The sequence below is a fragment of the Notamacropus eugenii genome, chromosome 2 (assembly GCF_028372415.1).
Source record: "Notamacropus eugenii isolate mMacEug1 chromosome 2, mMacEug1.pri_v2, whole genome shotgun sequence".
NCBI lineage: Eukaryota > Metazoa > Chordata > Mammalia > Diprotodontia > Macropodidae > Notamacropus > Notamacropus eugenii.
The window spans coordinates 536708964-536733131 of record NC_092873.1 but is presented as its reverse complement, the minus strand read 5'-3'; the positions used below and the strand labels follow the sequence as shown (position 1 = coordinate 536733131).

The 24168-nt window shown below is 44.2% G+C and overlaps 1 protein-coding gene across 11 annotated transcripts in view; it reads left to right on the top strand.

Moving 5' to 3' along the window:
• Positions 1-24168, top strand: part of SLC44A5 (solute carrier family 44 member 5) — a 371344-nt gene that overhangs the window by 130916 nt on the left and 216260 nt on the right. Inside the window, exon 2 of one of the 11 annotated variants that reach the window (XM_072649868.1) lies at positions 9800-9923. The exons of the other annotated variants lie outside the window; for them this stretch is intronic. Within the exon in view, the coding sequence (XP_072505969.1) occupies positions 9899-9923 (25 nt within the window). The 5' untranslated portion in view covers positions 9800-9898. The remainder of the gene's footprint in view (positions 1-9799; positions 9924-24168) is intronic. 11 annotated transcript variants of the gene reach the window in all.

The following is a 24168-nucleotide window of genomic DNA, read 5'->3' as shown; positions in this document are numbered from 1 at the left end:
ACACACTGGGTAGAGCCAGGACCTGGAGTAAAGAAAAAACTCAGTTCAAGCCTGGCCTCCGATGTTTACTAACTGTAGGACCTTGAGCAAGTCATTCAATCTCTGTAAGCCTCGGTTTCTTCAACTTCAGAACTGATACCATAATAGCACGTATTTCACAGAGTTGTAAGCATCAAATGAGATAAAATTTTAAACTGCTTAGCACAACGCTTGATGCAGAGCAGGACATAAGCTCCCCCCCTGCCCTTCCCCTCTCCCCTCCCCCACTTTCTTTCAGGATCTAATTTTGTGGACATTGGGGTGGAGAAAATATGTGTAAAACTGTTTTAGGTGGACAGGGGTCAAGTGGATGATTAGGAGGCAGGGATAGGAAGCAGGCGAGAGCCATGGGAAGCCAACCTTGGAAAAGGTTTCATGTGGAAGAGATTGGCCTTCTGCATTTAGGAGCTCTCTGAAGAGACCCCCCCAAAGAGACACTGAGGACCAATGGGTTGAAGTGAGAGTTAAGGAAGAGACCTGCCCATAGAGCTGTCCAGATGTGGAAGGGTCTTCATTGGCAGAAAGTGAACTCCCTGCTCCTAAAGGTCTTTAAGAAGTGCCTTGATGGTTATTTGTTAGAGAGTGTGTAGACCAGGTACTGTGTGTGTGTGTGCATGCGTATGTGTGTGTATGTGAGAGAGAGAGAGAGAGAGAGAGAGAGAGAGAGAGAGAGAGAGAGAGAGAGAGAGAGATTTCCCCTTTCGCCCATCTCTTGGCATTCAGTCTAGTGAAGTCTATGGACCTTTCTCAGAACAATATTTAATATAAGTGCATAAAATAAATTACATACGTACATACATACACACATGCACAGAAAGTCAATTTCCCCCATCCAGGTTCCTGGACCCTGTGAAGTCCATCTCTGGATTGTGCGGGAGTCTGGGGAGGACCCCAGGTCTCAGACCTCCTGGTAAGAGGTCCCCTTTGCTCTTTTGGGTATGCTCTGCACTGGCCTCTGTCTCTATGTTTCATTTCCTCCATTAGAAGGTGGCTCCTTCAGGACAGAGCTGGCTTTGCCTCTGTATGTGTAGCTCTAGCTCCTGCCAAAGGGTCTGACATTTCCTAATACTTAATGAATGCATTTTGATTGATTGGAGGGATTCATGTTTGAGGTATGAATCAATGAATGAGTAGATGAGCATTAATTAAACTCTTCCTAAGGCCCAGGCATGGTACCAAGTACTGGGAAAACAAGAGAGTGACAGTTCCTGCTTTCAGGGAGCTTATATTCTGTTAGGGACACTCAACACACAAAGCGGAGAAATGACCAGGAGGAAACATTTTGTTCTGATGAGATGGAGAGGAGAGAAGATGGCCACGTGGTTCAGGGAATTCTTGGCCAGGATCTGATGCGGCAGCTTTGGCTCAGCTGTGAGTGGGCTGAGGGGAGGTGCTGGGGGCAACAGAATAGCAGAAGTCTGGGGTTGAAAGGAGCCCCAGAAGCTGTGGAAACCAACCCAGGCCACCCCATAACATGACTCTTCTGTTTGAAACCCGACAGTGGGGACTGATTCTCTGCTTAAAAATTTCCAGGAGAGGGAACTCATCCTGTACCCCCTGCCTGGGGCTGGGATCACCCTCATTGTGAGGACTCCTTTAGGGGAACAGTTCAAATGCTTCTTCCCTGTGTCTGGCCTTTGAATGTTGGAAGCCCCTCTCAATGTGTTCTCCTTGATCTTTCTTGTTCTCCAAGTCTAGAGGGTTCTGGATGTCCTTCTGCTACCCTGGGGGGCAGGAGTCTTCTCATTCTAGAACTGAACATGGCGGAAGGTAGAGTTTGCAGTAATTGTGAGTTTCTGCTCTGAGTCATGGGTCATTGACCATGTGGGTTTGAGTAAACTTTCAGAAGGCACTATGTGCTGGGCGCTGTTCTAAGTGACTGAGATACAAATGAAAACAAAAAATAGTTCTTGCCCTCAAGGAGCTTATATTCTACTTGGGATTCAACATACAAGCAACCATGCACATACAAGATAGGTATGTATATATACATATATACACACATATGTACACATATATCTTTTACACAAATATATATGTGTGTGTATACCTAATCAATCCATCAATAACCATTTGTTAAGTGCCTACTATGTGCTAAGCACTGGGGATATATAAAGAGCAAAAACCAGTCCCTGCCCTCAAGGACCAGGAAGTCATTTCTGAGGGAAGGCACTCACATTAAGGGGGGCAGGGAAAGACTTCTTGGAGAAGATGGGCTTTTCCCTGGGACCTGACAGGAACTGGGAAGCCAAGGGGTGGGGAGATGAGGAGGGAGAGCATCCAGGCATGGGGGCAGCCAGTGAAGATGCTCACAGCCAAGAGATGGAGTGTAAGGAATGGCCAAGAGACTTAGATCCAGGGTCACTGGCTCCAAGAGCATATGAAAGGGAGTCAAGTATAAAGAGCATGGGAAGGAGGGGCAGGGCAGGTTAGGAAGGGCTTTTAAAGCCAAACAGAGGAGTTCTATCTGACTCTGGAGGTGACTGGGAGCCCCTGGGGTGATGGGCATGAAGCCAGTGTGATTGGAAGGAGAATCGTGCAGTAAGCCAAGTAAGGTAGACTGCAGCTAAGCTACAAAAGAAAAGGGAAATGTGGGTTCCCATCTAGGAGTCAAAGGAAGGCACTAGAGTTTATTGCACAGGGCAGGGACATGGTCAAATTTGTGCTTTAGAAATTTCAATTTGGCAGCTGTGTGAAGAATGGATTATAGAGGGAGGAGACTTGAGGCAAGAAGACCAATTAGGAGGAAGTTTGGTGGTCCATTGGATAGAACACTAGACATGGAATCAGAAAGACCTGAGTTCAAATCCAGTCTCAAGACACTTACTAGCAGCGTTACCTTAGGCAAGTCACCCAACCTCTGTCTGGTCTGCCTCAGTTTCCTCATTTTCAAAATGAGGATCATAAGAGCACCTACCCCAGAGTATTGTTCTGGACATCAAATGAGATATTTATAAAAGTGCTTTCCAAATTTTAAGGTCTCTGTGAATGCTAGCTATTAATGTTAAATAGGCTTTTATAGTGTAGTGGTTATTACAGTTGCCTCACATTCAAACCTCTATTTGATCTCAGGTTGATAGAGCACCAGGTATGGAGTCAGGAAGACTCATTCATGAGTTCTAATCTGGCCTCAGACACTTCCTTGCTTGGTGACCCTAAACAAGTCACTTAACCCTCTTTGCTTCCATTTCCTCATCCGTAAAATGAGCTGGAGAAGGAAATGACAAACAATTCCAATACCTTGGCCAAGAAAATTCCAAATGAGATCACTAAGAGTCGGATACAACTGAAACACTACTGAACTACAAATTAATGCTAAATCTTTAATAATCCTGAGCAAGGTGATGAGAGCCTGAACTAGAGTGCTGGACCACATGAGCATCGATAAAGGGACAAACATCAGATATGGTGCAGAAGCAGAATTGGCAAGACTTGGCAACTGACTTGGATATATAGAGTGAGGGCGAGAAAAGTGTGGAGGATCTTGAGACTATGAACCTGTTCGCTGGGAGGATGATGATTTCCTTGACAAAAGGTGGAGTAAGGGAAGTGTGTGTGTGTGGGGGGGGGGGGGGGAAGGGAATGATTGTAAGTTCTATTGTAGACCTGCTGAGTTTGATATGCCATCCAATTGCATGTGTTCTTTCAGAGTCTCTATTTCCTCATAGTTGATATGAGAATACCATCCTAAATGCCTGATGGGTCATTATTTTTCATAGATCCAATCTGTTGTTTGCATACCCTGCCATATAGCCAGGCTGGTTATGTGCACATAGAATCATAGATCTGTAGGAGGAAGGGACCTCAGAGGCCATTTAGTTAAACACCTCATTGTCCAGGGTGGGAAGGATGGAAAAAGGGAGGAATCATTTCCATAGCACCAACTATGTGCAGGTGCCATGCTAAGTGCTTTTAAAATCATCTTATTTGATGTTCATAGCAGCCCTACAAGGTAGGTGCTATTGTTAGCCTCATTTTATAGTGAAGACAAGACAAACTGGTTAGTGTTTGGCCAGGGTCACACAGCTAACAAGTGTCTAAGGCCAGATTTGAATTCAGGTCTTTCTAATTCCAGGCATAGCATTCTAACCACTGTAACACCTCACTGGTGAAGGTCCCTTTCCCAAAGTCACACTGACGTCAGAGGTGGAATTCGAATCCATGTTTGTCTGTTTTTAGGGTGAGGACCTTATCCTCTCCCACACTGCCTCCTTTTGGTGGTGGCTGCTATATCCCTGCTAAGGAATCTGAATTATTCATCGAAAGGAGGATCCCTCAGGACAGCCCAGGGAAGGAGAGAATCTTGTTTAATTATCAAGATGTCTTTGTGCACTCCCTGCAGAATGTTCTGGTTGAGGTGAAAACAAGGGTTGGGCGGAAGGATGAGAAAGAAAAGCAGGTGTTGGAGAGACTGAATTTTCAGTATCGAAAAGCATTCACACCAAAGCCTGAAATGTTTGCAGTGCCAGCCGCACTCTCCAGTCTTGTCAGAGGCAGCAGAGCCCATGGGAAATGACTGTCATTTCTCACACCACACATGAAGTGACTCTAATCTGGGCTTTAGCTTTGGAAAAACTGCTTACTTGTACTTGCAAATGGGAAAGCTGTTGTCTTGGGCTGTGTGAAGGCTTTCACACAAGGAAAGAAAATCCCAACCCCCAACCCCCTCCCCCCAAAGAAGAGACTTATTTGGCTCATGACTGTATGCTTGTAAAGGTTTCATTTTGCCAAGCAGATGCTAAAGCCCCCAAATGCTGTACTTAGGTTTTGGGAAAGCATTTCTCGTCCTCTTTACACAGAACAGACTCTGCTCATGGCACTAGGTCAGGAATAAGGATCTTCTTGGGTAGAGTGCTGGTGCAGGGAGGGAGAGAGGCCCCAGATTTCAGCAGCACCTCTTTCCATGGTACCATCTGGAGCTTTCGGTGCCCAGAGCAGATGCTAGTGGCAGCACGGCCATTTGTAGGGAGTGAGGGGGGACCCTCCATTCCATCCTGGCAGGTCCATTGATAGTGCTGGACAGGGACTCCATTCAGGGAGATCAATCCTTACAGTTTCAGTTCTGTGGGCACAAGTTGCTCTCACTCCTGAGAACATCAGGCTGAGTTATAATTTGGCTCTCAGGATTATTTTCTACTTGTGCTTCTCTGTGGTCTGGTCTTTTCCTCTTCTCATTTTTTTTAAGACCAGTCCTTGCCTGGAAGAATGCTTTCCAGTTCTTTGAACATTTATTCTTCCCTCAAATAAAAATCCAACAGAAGAAGTCAAAGGTGAGCTTGGCCTCGTGATATTCGATCTGGAATCGGGACTGTGTCTTTGTGAGTACTCCTAGCTCTCCTCCAACACAGTTTATAATTTATAGGATCACATATTCAGGATTTCGGACTTGGTCTTCCAAAGCTTCTCTCCCCTCCCTCCCTCTACCCCTCTTAGCTGGACTGTATCCCTGACTCCTGGATTCTCTACCTTCCATCAAAGCCCCCTTAGAGGCCACCTGGGATGAAAGGATCATGGATTTGGAGCTTAAAGGGAAATCAGAGACCATTTAGCCCAGATGCTTCATTTTACAAGTGAGGAAGCTGAGGCCAAGAGAATTAAAGCCACCACTCCAAGGGTATCAGGGTAATGTTAGATTCAAACTCAGATGATGTGACCCCACATTCAGAGCCCTTTCTCCTGTATCACACTGTCTTTTACATACAGCTAATCTTGATCTGAATTTCCCCTCCCTGCCTTCCTTACTAGTGTTCTCTCCTTGAAATCACTTTGTTTACATCTTACATTACTTATTTGGACACAGGCTCTTTTCTTTCTCAGTAGATTCCTATCTGCTTGAAGTCAGGAAATGTTTCACTTTTTCTTTGTATTTTTATCACCCAGAACACCATCTGGTATATAGTAGGAACTTAATAAATGCTTGTTGAATTTTACTGAAAGTACACTATTGTTGAAAAATTCCTCGCCTCTGGCCACGCTGATGATGTGCCTCCATCCCTTTAGCCAGTCTGCTCCTCGGACTACCAATGCCCGTCTGGCTGGTACTGGGCCAGCCATCATCTCAGGGAGAGGGGTTTTCCTGGCTCCAAGCCAGTGCTCTATAATCTGCTGGCCCCCTAGCCGCCCCCAAAATGGGACTATCCTTAGGGGAAGGGTCCTTTCTCGCCTGGCTTTGTTAAGTCACGTTTCCTTATTGACCTGGAATTTTAGTTGATCCAGTTGTTTCTTTGATCCTAAAGTTGAAGGGTGGAAACTTGGTGAAAGAAGGAATTACTTCATTCTTTATAGCTGTAAATCTCCCCTCCCTGCTCCCCTGCCTCCCCTCCCAGTGCCTAGTGAGGAGCCTAGAACACTATCGGCTCTTAAGAAATCCTTGTTGATTGAGTTCTCTCCTTTCCTGAGCATTTACTCTGTATGCATTTATTTATCTGTGTATGCATTGTTTCTTCCAGTTCTGTTAGAATCTAACCCCCTCGAGAGAGGGGATGGTTTTATTTTTTGTACATCTGTGCATCTTGAGCACCAAAGTCAGCCAGTCAACCAGCGTTTCCTATGGGTTAAGCACTTGGTACAGTGAATAAACGCTCCTTGTTTGGCCAGATGAAAGGTACTAAAACTAGTTGTCCCCACTCCCACCCTCTTCGGCTCGAGCAGGTGATGGAGGGTCATTTGCCCTGTGAGTCAGGGCACTGCCACACAGCCTGTGAGCTGAACTTAGAGCTGATGGTTTCATTTTTGGAGAAATCACACTGTTCATTGTTTTTCCATTTCTCAGATGTGTGCAGTAAAAGGATTTTATTTCCTCCTTAAAACAATAAATGGGAACCTTTTTTGGAGTCTGCAGAAAACCCAACAATATTTATTCCTTAATGTTCTCTTCTTTGGTGGGAAGAAAAAGCATCTAAAGTGGGTAGGAAGGCTTGAAATTCCCAGGTGCATTGAAGCTTTTGACTGAGGCTGGCTTGCATCTTTGTGGGTCCCATGCTCAGGAGGAGCCAGGGAAATTTCCCTTTTCTCCCCTCTCTCTTGTTTTCCCCACCTGGCTGCTGCCGGAAACGTACCCAGAGTCCTCTCATATGGGTCTCCTCGTTTCCATTCACTCCCCATGGTGCAAGCCCTCATGGCCTCCTACCTGGACTGTTACAATAGACTGCTGATAGGAGTCCTTGCCTCATTTCTCCTTCCTCTGAGCTGCCAAAGTGAGCATAGATCTGACCACATCATGCCCCTACCCAATAAACTCTTGTTACCTGACTCCTAATAATTCTGCTTCCGGCACCAGCTCTGTAGCCTTGGACAAGCCATCACTTTCTCTGCCTCAGTTTCCTCATCTGTAAACTGAGAGTAATAACAGCACATGCCCCCAAGGTTGTTATGAAGATCAAATGAGGTAATAATATTTGCAAAGCATTTGCAAACTTTAAAGTGCTATATGTATTAAATGGATATGGTTATTCTCCCTACAGTTACTATAGCTTACAGGATCAAACACCAAAGCCCTTTCAAAAGGTTTCTAAAACCTTCCTCCGTCTGGCTCCTTCCCTCTTTTCTAGGCCTTTTGCCCTCTCCTCCTCCATATATCCTTGGCATATCTTGTTTGGAAATAGTTGTTTGCATATGATCTCCTTTCCTTCCCTGTTCCCCCCCCCACGTAAATTCCTTGAGAGCAGGGACTTGTTTTTTCCCCTTCATTGTATCCTTAGCACTTAGGGCAGGACCTGGCACATAGTAGGTCCTTAATGGATACTTTCTGGCTGATTGGCTGGGCCAGGCTTTAGCATGTCATGGAAGAACTAGGAACTGCTTTGGCAGAATTGTACTCTGATCCCTCTCTGTACCTTTCTTTGCATAGTACCTGGCACATAGTAGGTGCTTAACAAATGTTTATTGAATCACACTAAAGAAGAACAGAATGGGCCAGGTTGGAACCAGCACAGGTCAAAACTCACAGCTGGTGAGTGGTGGGGGTGGCTTTTCTTGCCAGGCCTTCCAGATACCAGGCTCAGCCCTGTGTTCAGTCCACCAGGCAGCCTCTTTAATGAGGTTTGTAACCTGATGCAAAGGCGCTGAGGAAGGAAACTTCATGAAGGTGAAGTTTCTGTTCCTTTTATTAGCCTAAACTTTTTATCCTTTCAAGGTAGACTGTATATGGATGAAAGTTTAAGGGTGAGCTGGGACAAGCCAATTATTTTTAATTGTGACTTTTTAGTGATAATTCATTACATATTTATTCATCTTGGAATCTGTCTTCTAACATCAGGATGTGAAGACAGATCCACTGAACACCAGAACTGAGGGTCCTAAAGCCAGCTATTTCCATCTCTGTTCCAATGGCCAAATGGTCTGTCTGATCCCTTGAGTTTGGGGTCCCTCCATAAGCTGTTTGTGGTTCCATGACCTTCTGGTGGTCTGTCTTCTGTCCATCATCACCAGTACATTATCATCATGGTCTCAACTTCAGAGAGCTTCTGAGAACCCCCCAGATTGTACAGTCTCAGAGATAATGGTGGATTTTCCAGACTGTGCAAGTTAGAAATAGCCCAGACAAATATTCCCATGTTCAAATGCTGCCCACATTGTAAGCAGGAGATGTGTCTTCTTAGCCCTCTTTGAGTCTCTTGGACTTAGACTGCAAACTTCCAGATTAATCAGTCTATTAACAACCATAACAATTTTTCTAGTAACTTTTATATTAAAATACAAAACAAACCCAAGTCGTGATTGAACCTGGTTACTCATTTTTATTTAGTGTCATTGGGGGACAAACAGGGCAATGATTGGGAATTACTCTTGACTCTTCCCTCGTTTCCTCCCTCCCACGGCTAGGTAGTTGCCAACACTTGCCATTGCGACTTGGCCAGCATCTCTGACATCCCCCAGACCCTCCTCGCTCACGCTGTCATCTTAGCTCAGGCCCTCATCATCTCTCAGCTAGAGCATCATAGCACTCTGGTAACTGGTCTTTCTGCTTCAAGCCTCTCACTACCTCGTTCTTAACTCCTACTCTTCCATCAGCCAGTTTTCTTATCCACAATACCTCATTTTCCATCTCCAAGCCTTTGTCTTTGTGGTCCTTACCTCCACCTTATTGAGGCCCTTTTTTCCTTGAAGATCCATTGGCAAGATGAAGCCTTCCCTGATCGCTCCCTGGTGGTGCCTTCTTTCCCAAACTACCTGGTACTGGACTAATCTGTATTTCTTCACCTTGTATTTGTGCCGTACTTGTGTCTCCATCACAACATAAACACCTTACAAGGAGAGGGTGCTTTTGTATCTGAGGTGCCTGGAGAGTCCCTTGTGCTTTGTAAAGGTTTATGGATTGATTGGTGACTGTACTGGTTCCAATGAAAGTATTCAGGCTATTCTGTGACCCCCTCCCCACTGTCTGACTTGCCTAAAACATATATGGCTTTTTATTTTTTGAGTTTTTGCCTTTGTGCATGTGTGCATTCATGTGTGCCTTGTATGCCCAATGCTGTGATTCTCCTTGTTCCCCTCTAGGGCTGACAATCATTGCTCATTTTCCTCCTTTCTCATGTTCAAATTTTCCCTTTACTACCTCCTTCATGCCAACCCAATTATGCTCGGATAACTTACTATCCAAAATAGAGAAATTCTACCACTGCCCATGACAGCCTCCCATGCTAACCTCCTGTATTGGGGCTCCTCTCTGCTGATCAGCTGGTCAGACCAGTCACTTCCAACTTGTAGTTTGACTCTCCTGATGTTAAAGCTGGTGTCTTGCTTTTTTCTTGACTTGAAGGGTGAAAAACGTTTGTGAAGAAAAGTTTTGGCTTTGTCCTTCTGATGTGTACTGTGAATATTATGCAAGTTGAAACCTTTCGGAGATGCCAACGGTGTCATGAAGGACCCAGGGTTAATTTTTGGTGAGTAGGGAGAAGCAGCAGGCCATATTTCTTTTCCTTTATAAGGAAAAATCTCATAACTATAAAACGATGACCTTTCAGACACACTGGTAAATTTATTAGTAAAAGTTTTATCAGCAGGAAAGAAATCAACACATTTTATTAAGTTTTATGGCAAATAAATCCATAGCTGGATAATAGCAATACCAAATAATCTAGGGAGCACCTAATGGATGATTCCTGGGGTTTTGTTTGTGGAATTAGAGGAGTTTGTGATAACAGTTTAGCACCAGGTTGCTGCTTCTGAGAGTCCAGACTTGGCGATCAATGAAGATTAGACCTGGGAATGGTAGAAACTCTGTAACACGTCACCCCAGGCTGCAGAAATGTAGCACCTGATAAATTCTAGCAAAATGAGGCTTGAATGAGAGGCAGCTAGGTAGCCTAGTAGATACAGCACAAGGCTTGGCTTGAAACCTTTCACAACCAACTTCAAGCTCCTTCCTGGCTGTGTGACCCTGTGTAATACAATTAACCTTTCTGGGCCTCAGTTTCCCCATCTGTAAAATGACAGTAATAATATTGCTGGTTGTTGTGAGGATCAGTGAGATAACACGCATAAGGTGTTTTCTAAACTCTGAAGTTTGATATAAATGCTATTTGTTATTTAAAAAGCCAAAAAAGATGGCTAGGATTATACATCAGAAGCTCTCGATTTTTTCATAATCTAGCAGAAGAGTATCTTTACTCCTTATATAGACTTCAAAATGCCCTTGAAAATTCAACAAATAGACTGTCCTGGAAACAGATGATGACCCTACATAGACCTGTGGCCCCCAATTGTCCAGACATAGCATTTATCCCTAAACATTTGACAGCAAGCTTGTCAGTGGATGTCACCTTTCACAATACTCACCATTGCCCCACAGAGTGAAAAGCTTTCAAAATATAGGCAGACACGCCACGAACAGGTGAGGTGCAAAGGGAGCAGAGCAAGAGAAACTGAGGCAATAAGAACATTGTAGAGGAAAATCACTTAGAAAGCCTTGAGAACTCTGCCCAAGCCAGTGGTGTACCAGGAGGCCACAAGGGAGAAGCTGAAAGCAGCCACTCAGCTCCCTTGTGAGAGGCGCTGAACCTGAAACACAGCGGGGCACGCACCCGCAGGTACGGCCAAGGGGGGGGGGAGGCATGCACCTGCGGGTACGGCCAAGGGGGGGGGGGAGCTGTTTTACTCGACTGTGTATGTTTTTGGTGAAGGCTTTATTTTTTTAAATTAATTTTGTCTGTCTGATTTGCTTATTGTTCAGTTGGGGAACATGGCAGGGACGGATTGTAAATGCAGGCAAAACTAAATAAATCAATTGTCAAAAATCGAGACCTAGCAGAAGAAATCAAAGCCAAGTGAGGGCAGAGAAAAGTCCTTCTGAGCCTCATGGCCATGCCTGCTACTGGGGATCAAGCCAAGTCAGCCAGCCTGCGACTCCTCAAGTATGGTAAGGCGCCCTGAAGACCCTTTCGGGAGTGATAGAAGGCAAGCTTGCATCCGATGCTCAATTACAAAAAAAAGCGGCTTTTATCCAGCTGTATAATAGAAAAGGATCAGAGTAGGGCAGCAGCGCTTCCCAGGACTGGTTTCATTTGAACTCCATTAAAAAAGAGGAGAACAAGATGGAATACAACAGTGAGAAGAATTTTTCATTATCTCATTTCAACCCAACTCCTCGTACATGGGAAGAACTTAATAGATGTTTGTTGAATGAATGACTAAGCTTCACAGCCACCTGTGAGGTAAACGTTTCCATCATCATTGAAGAAACTGAGCTTCAGAGAGGTTAATTCATCCATTAGTGACAAGATTCAAGTGACCTGCCTCTGGCATCGGCAGTGACCACAAGGCTTTCTGTTCCAGTGCCAGGCTCCCCTGGCATGGTCTCCTGATTCCTTGACTTTTCACAGTCCTGCTGCCTTTCTGATTCTCTTTCTAACCACTGCCATCCTGCTTGTGCCATACAGAATAGATGTGGTATTTACTTGGAAACTCTATGAGCCTATTGTCTCCCCACTATAGAAGGTGCCTCGTGTATGCTTGGGGATTGAATTGTGTCACACAGTTAGACGGGAAAGGAAATGCTCAGATCTCCTTCTCCTTTCCTGAAGCCCCAAGGGAGCCAACTTCAGGGCGAGCTCTTTGGGTGTGCTGGATGAAGGCCCCTCTCTTTGTTTCTGGAGCTAGGTTCATTCAAAGCAATCAAATGACACTTTTGGTTGTAGTTATTTCAATGACAAACAAAAGACAGTCTTTGCCTCAAAGACAGGATTGGGCCATGATTTAATTATTTCACTCTTTGGAGTGCTGGGGCCAGATCAGCAGCTGGACCATTGCTCTTAGATATGCGTGGTCTGCTGGACCCCACCTAACTATCTGCAAATTGAAAATAACCCAAGCGTCCAATTTCTGTTAAATGTAACCCCCTTCAACTTGTAGTAATGACTGAGATTTTAGAGGTTCTGGTGGAGTTGCTATGAATCACTCTTGCTGGTTCAGGAGGGGTGAACCTTAAGGAATGGGTGATAAAAGAAGAAAGTTAAAATTGTGACATTTGAGAAAGTTGTACCCATGCCAGTGATAGATGTTCTTTGATGCTGAAGGCGGCTCCCTCAGCCAGAGTTGCTGCCAAAATCCATCATGCTGATTTTTCATTTTGGCTGTCTCCCTTTGAGCAAACCAAGCTGATGGGTTTTTACATGGATAATTATGGCAGGGATGGGGAAGCTGAATATTTTTTAAACACATTGACTGTCTTACTCTGATAAGCAGATACAATTTTACAGTCAAAAATAGAAATTGATTGAATCTTCATGTCATGTTTGAGTATAGTTTTGCAGAATATGCTGCATTTCTGTTTATGTTCTTGAATGCCCTTTAAGATTTGTGTGCTGATTAAAAACCAATATAGTAAATCTACTTGCTACTTCTCCTAGTGAATAAATAATTGGTGACATGAAGCATTCCCTAGGGAGTATAATTTTAAATGGTAACTTTCATTTGTGATTGAAATTTTGCAATATATAACTACCTTTTTAAAAAGTGCATTTGTAAGATTGCCTGGGTCAAGTTTTGGCTGTTTTTAATATATATAGCTCAGTCCTGATTAGTATGAATAAGTAATCCCACTCAAGTTGCCACAGGGATTCAGATTTGCCCTGTCTGAAATTATAATTTTGTAACATATGATAATTGGTTCAAGCCTAATGGAGATATGTAGTACAGGCTTGAATAATGTTCCCAGTTCAGAGGAGGCATCATTCCACTGTTCAATATCTAGCTGAATATGGATTCAAACTGTGGATCAAAAGAGTCTCCTTGGGCCTGTTCCATGAAATCGCACTGTTAGGTTTTCTTCTTAGAAAAGTTTGGAAGTAACAGCATGGACTTTCTAGAGCTCTGCCCCCAAACCCAGCCAAATATGATTCTAAAGAAATTCTGGAGCTGCAGAACCCATAGAATGATGGAGTGAAGCAAATCTCCAGCCCAAGATAACCTGGAAGTGTCTATCACACCATACTGAGAGCAGAGCACAGTCCAGTGTGGGCCAGTGTGGGCCATGCTGGCACAGACAGGACCTGAGGAAGCCTTGGGGAGACTGAATCTCTCACATCTGTGGTGGACCCCAAAACACGGAGGGTAAATTGGAAGGCCAGTGGAAAAAGCCTGTGGGATCAGTACAAGAGAGTGGAAGAGAATGGTCTGGCCCCAGCCTCAGGGCTGCTGAGGGGGGAGGGGGCAGAGGAACCCTCAGCAGCCACCACAGTAGTGGGGGCAGCTGCAGCCACTGTTTCTGGAGATCTGGACCCACAGATTATGGAGGGATCAAGTGGCTGACAGTATCCCCCCCACCCCCATTGGAAGCAGAGTACTACCTTGACAAAGAGCTCAGAAGTCAAATAAATGGCTGGGGAAATGAGCAAAAACCAGAAAAAGAATCAGACTATAGAATCCTCCTTTGGTGACAAGGAAGACCAAAATATGCAAATAGAAGAAAACAAAGTCAAAGTGCCTCCATCCAAAGCATCCAAGAAAAATATGCATTGGTCTCAAACCATGGGAGAGCTCAAAAAGGATTTTGAAAATCAAGTAAGAGAAATAGAGCAAAATGAGAATAATGCAAGAAAATCATGAATAACAAGTCAACTGCTTGCTAAAGGAGACACAAAAAATGCTGAAGAAAGTAACATTTTAAAAAAAGAGACTAACCCAAATGGAAAAAGAGATCCAAAAAAGTCAATGAGGAGAAGAATGCTCTAAAAAGAAGCATTGGCCAGATGAAAAAAGAGATCCAAAAGCTCACTGAAGAACATGATTCCTTAAAGATTAGAATGGAGTAGATGGAAGCTAATGACTTTATGAAAAATCAAGAAATTATAAAACAAAACTAAGAAAATGAAAAAGTAACAGACAATGTAAAATATCTCATTGGAAAAATAACTGACCTGAAAAATAGATCCAGGAGAGACAATTTAAAAATTATGGGACTACCTGAAAGCCATGATCAAAAAAAGAGCCTTGACATCATCTTTCATGAAACTATCAAGGAAAACTCTCCTGATATTCTAGAACCAGAGGGCAAAATAAATATTGAAAGAATCCACCAATCACCACCGGAAAGAGATCCAAAAAGAGAAACTCCTAGGAACATTGTGGCCAAATTTCAGAGTTCCCTGGTCAAGGAGAAAATATTGCAAGCAGCTAAAAAGAAACAATTCAAGTGTTGTGAAAATACAATCAGGATAACACAAGATCTAGCAGCTTATACATTAAGGGATTGAAAGGCTTGGAACATGGTATTCCAGGAATCAAAGGAATTAGGATTAAAACCAGGAATCACCTACCCAGCAAAACTGAGTATAATACTTCACGGAAAAAATGGTCATTTAGTGAAACAGAGGACTTTTAAGCATTCTTGAAGAAAAGACCAGAGCTGAATAGAAAATTTGACTTTCAAACACAAGAGTCAAGAGAAGCATGAAAAGGTAAACAGAAAGAAAAATCATAAGGGACTTACTAAAGGTGAACTGTTTATACTCTTACATGGAAAGATAATATTTGTAACTCTTGAAACTTCTCTGAGTATTTGGGTAGTTGGAGGGATTACACACACACACACACACACACACACACACATACACACATATGGACAGAGAGCACAGGGTGAGTTGAATAGAAAGGGATGATATCTAAAAAAATAAAATTAAGTGGTGAGAGAGGAATATATTGGGAGGAGAAAGGGAGAGCACATTTAAGGATATTCCACTATGCAGTTAAAGCACAAAAAAATGTACGAAAACATCTGCAAAAATGATTCCACTCACCATCAGCACATGGAACGTGTGCACATTAATAGACAACACAAAATCCAGTAGACTTGAAAGAACTGCTTGTTGCAAGAGAACTCAACAGGTATCACATCCAAATTGCAACCCTGAGTGAAAGAAAGTTGTCAAATGAAGGACAGCTTAATAAAGTTGGAGCTGGATACACCTTTTCTAGAGTGGGCACAGTGGAGGGGAGTGCCCTGAAGCTGGTGTGGGTTTTGCAATCAAAACTGATCTAATCAGCAAGCTGGTATGCCTGCCAAAAGGAATGAATGACAGGCTTATGACAATACGATTACCACTCGCAGGAAAACGCCATGCCACCATCATCAGTGCCTATGCTCCTACCATGACAAACCTTGATGAGGTCAAAGAAAAATTTTATGAAGACCTAGAGACCCTTATCATCAATGTGCCAAAAGAGGACAAGCTTAAAATTCTAGGTGACTATAATGCTAGAGTAGGCTCAGACTACCAGACTTGGCAGGGAGTCCTAGGGAAGAATGCAGTTGGAAACAGCAACAGCAAAGGTCATTTACTGTTGAAGACTTGTGCATCACATGACCTTCTCATCACCAACACTGTCTTCCATTTACCTAAATGCAATAAAACTTCATGGATGCACCCTCGCAGCAAATACTCGCATCTAATAAATTATGTGATTGCAAGGAGAAGAGACAGACAAGATATGAGAGTGACAAAGTAGTGCAGAGCGCTGGACTGATCACAGACTAATCCTTTCCAAGCTAATTATATGCATTCATCAAAGTGCCACCCCCAAGGCAAAATGACTACCAGAAGGATTAATGTCAACAAATTAGAGCTTTTCTCTGAGCTTGAACAGTTTGCTGCTGACTTGGAGGAAAAGCTGAGCCAATGCACAATTTGCAACAGTGGAACAGAAAAGGAGATTTGGTGTACAGTACTGCATTTGCTCATCTGGGTCAGAACACTCACAGACACCAAGACTGGTTTGATGAAAATGATGGGGAAATTCAGAAGATGCTAAATGGAAAACTAGAACTCCACAGGATTTATCAGCAGGATAGTTCATCCACCTCTAAGAAGGCAGCATTTAATTCCACCAAAAGCAACGTACAAGCAAAGCTTGGAGAGATGTAGGATTCCTTGCTCAGTAAGAAGGCAGATGAAATTGAGTTTTATACTGATAGTAACAATCCAAAGTGCTTTTATGATTCCCTGAAAGCTATTTATGGACCAAAAATCTATGATGCATCACAAGTGCTCAGCGCTGATGGAGCCACATTGATTAGTGATAAGGACATGATCCTAGAGAGGTGGGTTGAACACTGCCATAGTGCTCTCAACAGACCATCATCAATCAATGCTGAGGCCATTGACCATTTACCTCAGGTTGAAGTCAATCCCTCCTTAGCTGAACTTTCAGCTGAAGAAGAGATTTTTGAGGGCCATCAGGCTCCTTTCATGTGGCAAAGAACCTGATACTGATTGCATTCCAGAAGAGATTTACAAGGTAGGGGGACCATTACTCATACAAAAGCTGACTGAAATTTTCCAGGTTATATGGCAAGAGGAGGTTATCCCCCAGGAGTTCAAGGATGCTTCCATTGTCCATCTCTATAAAGGTAAAAGTAATAGATTGTCCTGAGACAATCACAGGGGGATATCTCTCTTAGTCACTGCTGGAAAAATTCTTGCTAGAGTCCTCCTTAATAGACTGATCCTTCACTCGGAAGATGGGCATATACCTGAGAGCCAGTGTGGCTTCAGAAAGGGCCAAAGACCAGTTGATATGGTGTTTGCTGCTCAACAACTCCAGGATAAATGCCAGGAGTAGAACAGAGATCTGTACACAATGTTTGTGGATCTGACCAAGGTCTTTGACACTGTTAGTTGTGAGGGCTTATGGAAAATTATGTCAAAATTTGGTTACCCAGAGAAGTTCATCAATATTGTACGTCAATTTTATGATGGCATGTTTGCCTGGGTTCTCGATAACGGACAAAACTCTCATGCCTTCCCAGTTACCAGCAGAGTGAAACAGGGCTGTGTGCTTGCTTCCATGCTTTTTAGCATGATGTTTTCAGTCATGTTGACAAATGCTTTCAATGAGGATGCACATGGCATCAAGGTCAACTACTGTACTGATGGTAAGTTCTTCAATTTGAAAAGGTTACAAGCCAAGACCAAAGTGGAGGGAGTGTTGGTGCATGATTTTCTGTTTGCACATGATTGGGCACTCAGTGCAGCCTCTGAAGCTGAGATGCAACAAAGTAGGGATCAATTCTCTGTTGCCTGTGCTAATTTTGGCCTAATAATTAACACCAAGAAAACACAGGTGCTCCATCAGCCACCACCATACCATCCATATGTGGAACCATCCGTTACAATAAATGGAAAAGTTTTGAATGCTGTGGATAAATTCACTTACTTTGGTAATGTACTCTCTAGGGATGTACGCATTGACAATGAGGTTGATGCACGCATTGCCAGAACTAGCTCAGTGTGTGGGAGGCTCTGAAGAAAGGTTTGGGAGAGAAGAGGTATCAGACTGACTACCAAACTGAAGGTCTGCAGAGCCGCCGTGCTGACCTCATTGTTATATGCTTGTGAAACATGGACAGTCTACCAGCGCCATACCAGGAAACTGAATCACTTCCATTTGAACTGTCTTAGGAAGATTCTGAGGATCACCTGGCAGGACACTTGAAGTCCTTGCTCGAGCTGAACTGCCAACTGCCAAGTACTCAAACTATGCTTCAGAGAGTGCAACTCAGATGGGCTGGCCATGTTGTTCCAATGCAAATATGTACGTCATCCAAAAAGACTATTTTATAGAGAACTCCCATGGGGCAGGAGATCACATAGAGGCCAGAAAAAATGATACAAGGATGCTCTCAAGGTCTCTCTCAAGAACTTTGGATTTGATTGTGCAACATGGGAGACACTGGCACAGGACCATTCAGCATGGTGTGCCCACATAAGAAAAGGTGCTGTGCTCTTTGAGTAAAGCAGAATTGAGATAGCACAAAGTAAAGGCAGGATACGAAAATTTGGGATATTCACCCCAAATATTCAAAGTTACTATATGTGCCCAACCTGTGGTAGAGCATTCTGAGCTCATATTGGTCTGATCAGCCACAGTTGGACACACTGAAATTTCGCTTTACTATGGTGATATCATTTTGGTCCTTTTCAAAGATGAAGCACAACAACTAACCAACCATACATATAGACAGACAGCACTGGGTGAGTTGAATAGGAAGAGATGATATCTTAAAAAGTAAAATTAAGGGATGAGAGAGGAATATATTGAGAGGAGAAAGGGAGAAATGGAATGGGGCAAATTATCTCTCATAAAAGAGGCAAGAAAAAGCTTTTTCAATGAAGGGGAAAAGGGGAGAGGTGAGAGGGAAAAAGTGAAGCTTACTCTCATCATATTTGATTTAAGGAGTGAATAACATGCACATTCAATTTGGTTTGAAAATCTATCTTACATTACAGGAAAGTAGGGGAGGAAGGAAAAAGTGGTGTGGGAGGATGATAGAAGGGAAGGCAAATGGGAGGAGGGAGTAATTAGAAGGAAACACTTTTGGGAAGGGTAAAGGTCAACAGAGAGAACAGAATAAATGGGGGCAGGATAGGATGCAAGGAAATATCGTTAGCCTTACACATCATGACTATTATGGAAGTCTTTTGCATAACTACACATGTATAGCCTATATTGAATTGCTTGCCTTCTCAGTGGGAATGGGTGGGGAGGGAGGAAGGGAGAGAAGTTGGAACTCAAAGTTTTAAAAATGAATGTTAAAATTGTTTTTACATGCAGCTGGGAAATAAGAAGTACAGGTAATGGGATACAGACATCTATCTTGCCCTACAAGAAAATAGAGACGATAGGGATAAGGAAAAGGAGGGGTTGATAGAAGGGAGGACAGATTGGGGGAAGGGTTAATCAGAATGCATGGTGTCTTGAGGTGGGGGGAGGGGAGAGATGGGGAGAAAATTTGAAACTAAAAATCTTGTGGAAATGAATGTTGAAAACTAAATATAAATAAATAAATTAAAAAAATTAAAATAGAAAAGTTTGGAGCCTCTGGTGCCATTTTAAAAGCTAAAAATGATATGAAGAGTTTTAGAAGCCCATAGTATCATAGATTTCATTCTGGAACCAACCGCAGGAATTAGCAGACCTGTCATTTTGTAGCTGAAGACATCTTAAAGTAATTAGGTTCAAAATGGAACTTAGCATCTTTCTTTCCAAACTCTCATCCCTCCTACCTTCCCTGTTACTATGGGGGGGTACCCGTATCCACCCAGCACCTCAGGCTCCCAGCATAGGAGCCATCCTGGGCTCCTTCCTCTCTGTCTCACCCCCAGGTCCAAGAGGGTGCCAAGGCCTGTGATTTCTACCTTGCTAACATCCCATCTCTCTTCTGATGCTGTCACCACTCTAGTGCAGGCCCTCATCATCTCATGCCTCGATTCTTGCAGTACCTGCTTGGGGTGAGGGTGGGGGGGCGGTCTGCCTGTCTCCAGTCTTTACCCTCCAATCCTTCCTCCACTCAGTCACCAAAGTGATTTTCCCAAAATGAAGTTCTGATACCTTCATCCCAACACCTAACCCAACTCAACAAACTCCAATGACTCCCTATCGTCACCAGGATCAAATACAAGTCTTGTTTGGCATTCAAAGCCCTTCATAATGTAGCCCCATCTTACACCTTGCTCCTTGACTTTCCTTCTTAAGCCAGTGATCCAAACTTCCCAGCTGTTTCACAGACAAGACCCTCTGGGTCCTAGCTCTGGACATTCTTGCTGGCTGCCCCCAGGCCTGGAAGGCTTTCCCTCCTCATCTTGACCTGCTGGATTCCCTGACTTCCTTTAAGTTTCAATTAAAATCCCATCTTCCAGGGAAAGCCTTTCCTCAGCTCTCTCAATTCTAATGCCTTTTCCATAGTTACTTCCCATTTATCTTGTATTTAGCTTGCTTGTCATCTCTCCTCTTAGACTGTGAACTTCTTGAGGGCAGGGATTGGTTTTTGAAATTCCAGTATTTAATGCAGGCACAGTGCTTGGCACTAAGGAGGAACTTAATAACTGTTTATTGATTGACTGCTTATTGGACATGTCAGACTGGAAGTCCCATAGGCATTGTAAACTCAGCATATCCAAAACCTTTCTTCCCTCTCACCCTGCTACCTGCTGCCTTCCAAACGTCACTCCTGCTGGGGTCTAGATTTCAAACTGGGCATTATCTTTGCACACTTACCCTCTCTAATATCCCCATCTCAGCCAATCATTGCCACATCACGGTTGATTTTAACTTGTAAATTCTCTTGCATACACATCCTCTGTGTGCTCTGACACAGTCTCCAGAGTGACACAGTCCCCCTCCTGCCTGGATCGCTGTCTCAGTCCAGTGGTTGGACTCTCTCCCCACGGGAGCTCATCCTTTGCTCAGCTGTCAGACTTGTCTTCCTCAAGCATGTCTGATTCTGTTACTCTACTATTGAATCAACTATCTCCACTATCAAATATGAAATCCTTTCTTTGGCGTTCAAAGCCTTTAGAAACCTGGCTCGTTTCTGCATTTCCAGTCTTGCCCAGTCACGCCCATGTACTCTGTGTTCCAGTCACACTGTCCCCCTTGCTGGCTGGTGAACAAGACCCTCTCTGTCCCTGCTCAGAGCACTTTCCCCTGCCTAGAATTCTCTCCTTCCTCATCTCAGCCTGCTGGCTTCTCCATCCTCCTTCTAGCTCAAATCTCACTTTCTATAAGACACCTTTTGGGGTTCCTCTTCACATGAGTGTACCCCTCAGCTGGCTATGTTTCATTTCTCTTCTCTGTATCTTGTTTGCATGCTGCTTCTCCCTTTAGAGGGTGAAGTGTCTGAGAGCAGACTGTCTTTTGCTGCCCTTTGTATCCCTAACAGCACAAAGCCTGGCATGTAGTGGGCACTTAACACATGCTTATTGACCATTGACTCCTAATGGGGCAAGAAACCACTCTGTTCGTACAAGATGCAGCAGATATAGAAGGTAATCTACAAGGGCAGACTTGGGGGTAGGGAGGACTGTGGAAGTCTCCTGCAGAAGATGTAGAAGCTGAATATGGAAGAAAGCCAGGACATTCCAGAGGGGGAAGAGAGAAGAGTAAGATGGTCTGGCTTTATTGTTATCTATGTGACCTTGGGCAAGTTCCTAAGCCTTTTATGGTTGAACTCCAGACCAAACGTTGGAAAATAAGTGGGCTGGACTAGTTCACCTTTCCAATTCCTCTCAGCTCTAAAGTGTGATCCTTGGTTCAGAACTCTAGGATCTAGTGCCCATATATTGGCTGGGCTCACTGTTTCTCAGGAGAAAGAGGTGGACTGATCCCATAGCTTGTACAGTTTGGCTAGAACAGCCTTGTGGAGACAGCCCCTAGTCAGTTAAGACAGAATTATAAAATCGGGATGAGGCACACTAATGCAGCCACAAAGCACAGAACAGATCTGTCTCTGCAGCCCCATTCATTTGCCATTATGACTATCATGTGTACTCGATGGAAACGGCTCCCATTGGTGTTGCTTGGTGATTGTGTGGAATGATGGTGATGTCAGGCTCTGAGTGTCTAATGATATACACAGTATTATTTTTCCTTTCCTCTGTGATTATAAGAAATAATTGGTGTGTTCATGAATAAAAACATTCAGCGAGATGTTTGGAAATGAAGTGCCTTTGGGGGGGTATGGTGGAGGCAACGGTACCTCCCCTTGGGGATATTTTGGTGGAGGACTTCGTTCAGTGTCTCTTTATGTCTTCTTTCTGCCACTGACTAGCTGGATGACCTTAGGCAAGGTGGTTAGTAATAAAAATTCTGTTGCTGGAGGCCTTTTCTAGTGCCTCCTTTGATAATCCCACTGGGGCAGAGTGGACAGAGGGCTAGCCTGGGTCAGGAAGACCTTGGGTGCAAGTTGTGTCTCTGACACAGACCAGCTGTGGGACCCTCTGTGAGGCACATATCCTTTCAGGAACCTCCTCGAAGACTAAGTTTCAGAGATGGGGATGATATTTATTGGCAGAGGGATTTTCCTCATGTGGGAATTTCCTGCACCCTGGACGTCACTGTCATGTACGACAGTACCTGTACAGTGCCTAGCCCTAAGGATTCTATGGAAGTAGTAATTATCCCCATTTTACAAATAAGGAAACTGAGGCTTAGAGAGCTTCAGTGGTCTGCCCAGGATCAAGCAGCTAGTAATTGTCTGATCAAGTTTGGAACCCAGATCTTCTGCCTCCAAGCCCAGTCACCTAGCTGACTCTGGACTTCTGGGGGACTGGTTTCCTCCTTTCTAGAGGGAGAGGACTGGACTAGATGTCCCCTTCAGCTCTAGACACTGGTTACTGTCATCCCATGTTGTTTCCCTTCCTGAAAGAAATTGTGGCAGAAGATATTTTCAGGGACCAAGTGGTGACAGCCTCACCCCAGGATGCCATCAGCAGGGTTTATTGTGAACAGGAATGTCTCCTTCCAACTGAATTTGCAGCGAAGCAGCTTCTGTCCCCGTGATGGGGCCTCATCAGGCTGCATTTTAGAAAGGTGCTGGGGAGCCGGGCTTCTGAGAAGGCTTCGGAATCAGAGTTGACAGGACGCTGTCACCTGAATGGAGCTGGCCTTGGCAGACTGGAGGGGAAGCCTGTTGTCCTTAGGGATTAAGCCGACTCCGAGCTCCCCATCCAAGTCTTCATCATTGACCATCGTGCGTGTAGACCGACAGGAATCCTCTGCCGAAAAGAAGTCGCTCTGGAAACAGCCATCCTTCCCTCCGAGACCTGAGGAACAAACCAGCGCCCGTCCCGAACGTCCCCCTGAGTTATGGGCTTTCCTCTAATGGCTGGCCCTCCCTTCCCTACAGATAGCAGCGTTTATGGCTTCATTTTGCTACCTCGTCCAAAATCCAGCCTGCCTCTCCTCGGACATGAGTTAATAACGCCTCACCTGCGACACACAAAACCATTAAGGTGATAAACGGACAATGAGCGCCTTTCAACTGGCCGATAAAAAGCGAACACCGCCCCTCCTCACCCCACTAGACAAAAGTCCTGGAAAAAACGCTCCGTCGGCCTGCCCGTCGGGTGACCTGAAGGACCCACTGAACCCATAAGTTAATGAAATCCTGACGTGCGGCAAACAAGCCCGGAACGCGTTCTAATGAATTTCCAAACAGTATTGAAATAATGATCTGGTCTGTCAGCGCCTGCTTTCAAGATTTCTCACTTCCTAAATCCCTGGGGGAAGTCAACATGCTGCTAGCTGTGGACTTCGCAGGGTTAGAAAAATGGTTTCTTTGCCATAGTCCGGACTTGGCGGCCAGGGAAGGAAGGCTCTGTTCGTGCTTCTGTGCACCTGGCGGGCACCTGTGAGGAGCTCAGTGCCTGCTGCGGGCAGGGAATGGGCCTTCGTGATAAAGCTTTAGGTGAAGGAGAAGAAGATTAGCTCCAGAACTACTTCTGTCTGAACTCCATTCAACAAGGGCATGTTTTGAGGATGGTGATTTTTAGAGCATTTTCAGGTTCACATTTGCATTCTTTGTCACTTGATTCTCCTGAATCAAGGTAATTGAAGTAAGGTAATTCTATGAAGTAAGATAACAGATATCTATATCTATTTTACAGATGAGGAAACTGAGGCTGAGAAGTAAAGTGACTTGCTTATTGTCACACAGCTGTGTGTTTGAGGAAGGAATCAAGCCAGGGAAGATTTCAGATATTTCTTTGTGTCCATATGGTCCATAATGGAAGAGGAGACTAGACGAACTCTAAGGTCATACCACATGTAGCTCTATGGGAGACAGTCTGTGAGAAGTGCAGACCCCTTTGAAAGCTCCAAATAAATCAAAGCTGTAGTTGGTGGTGTCATTTC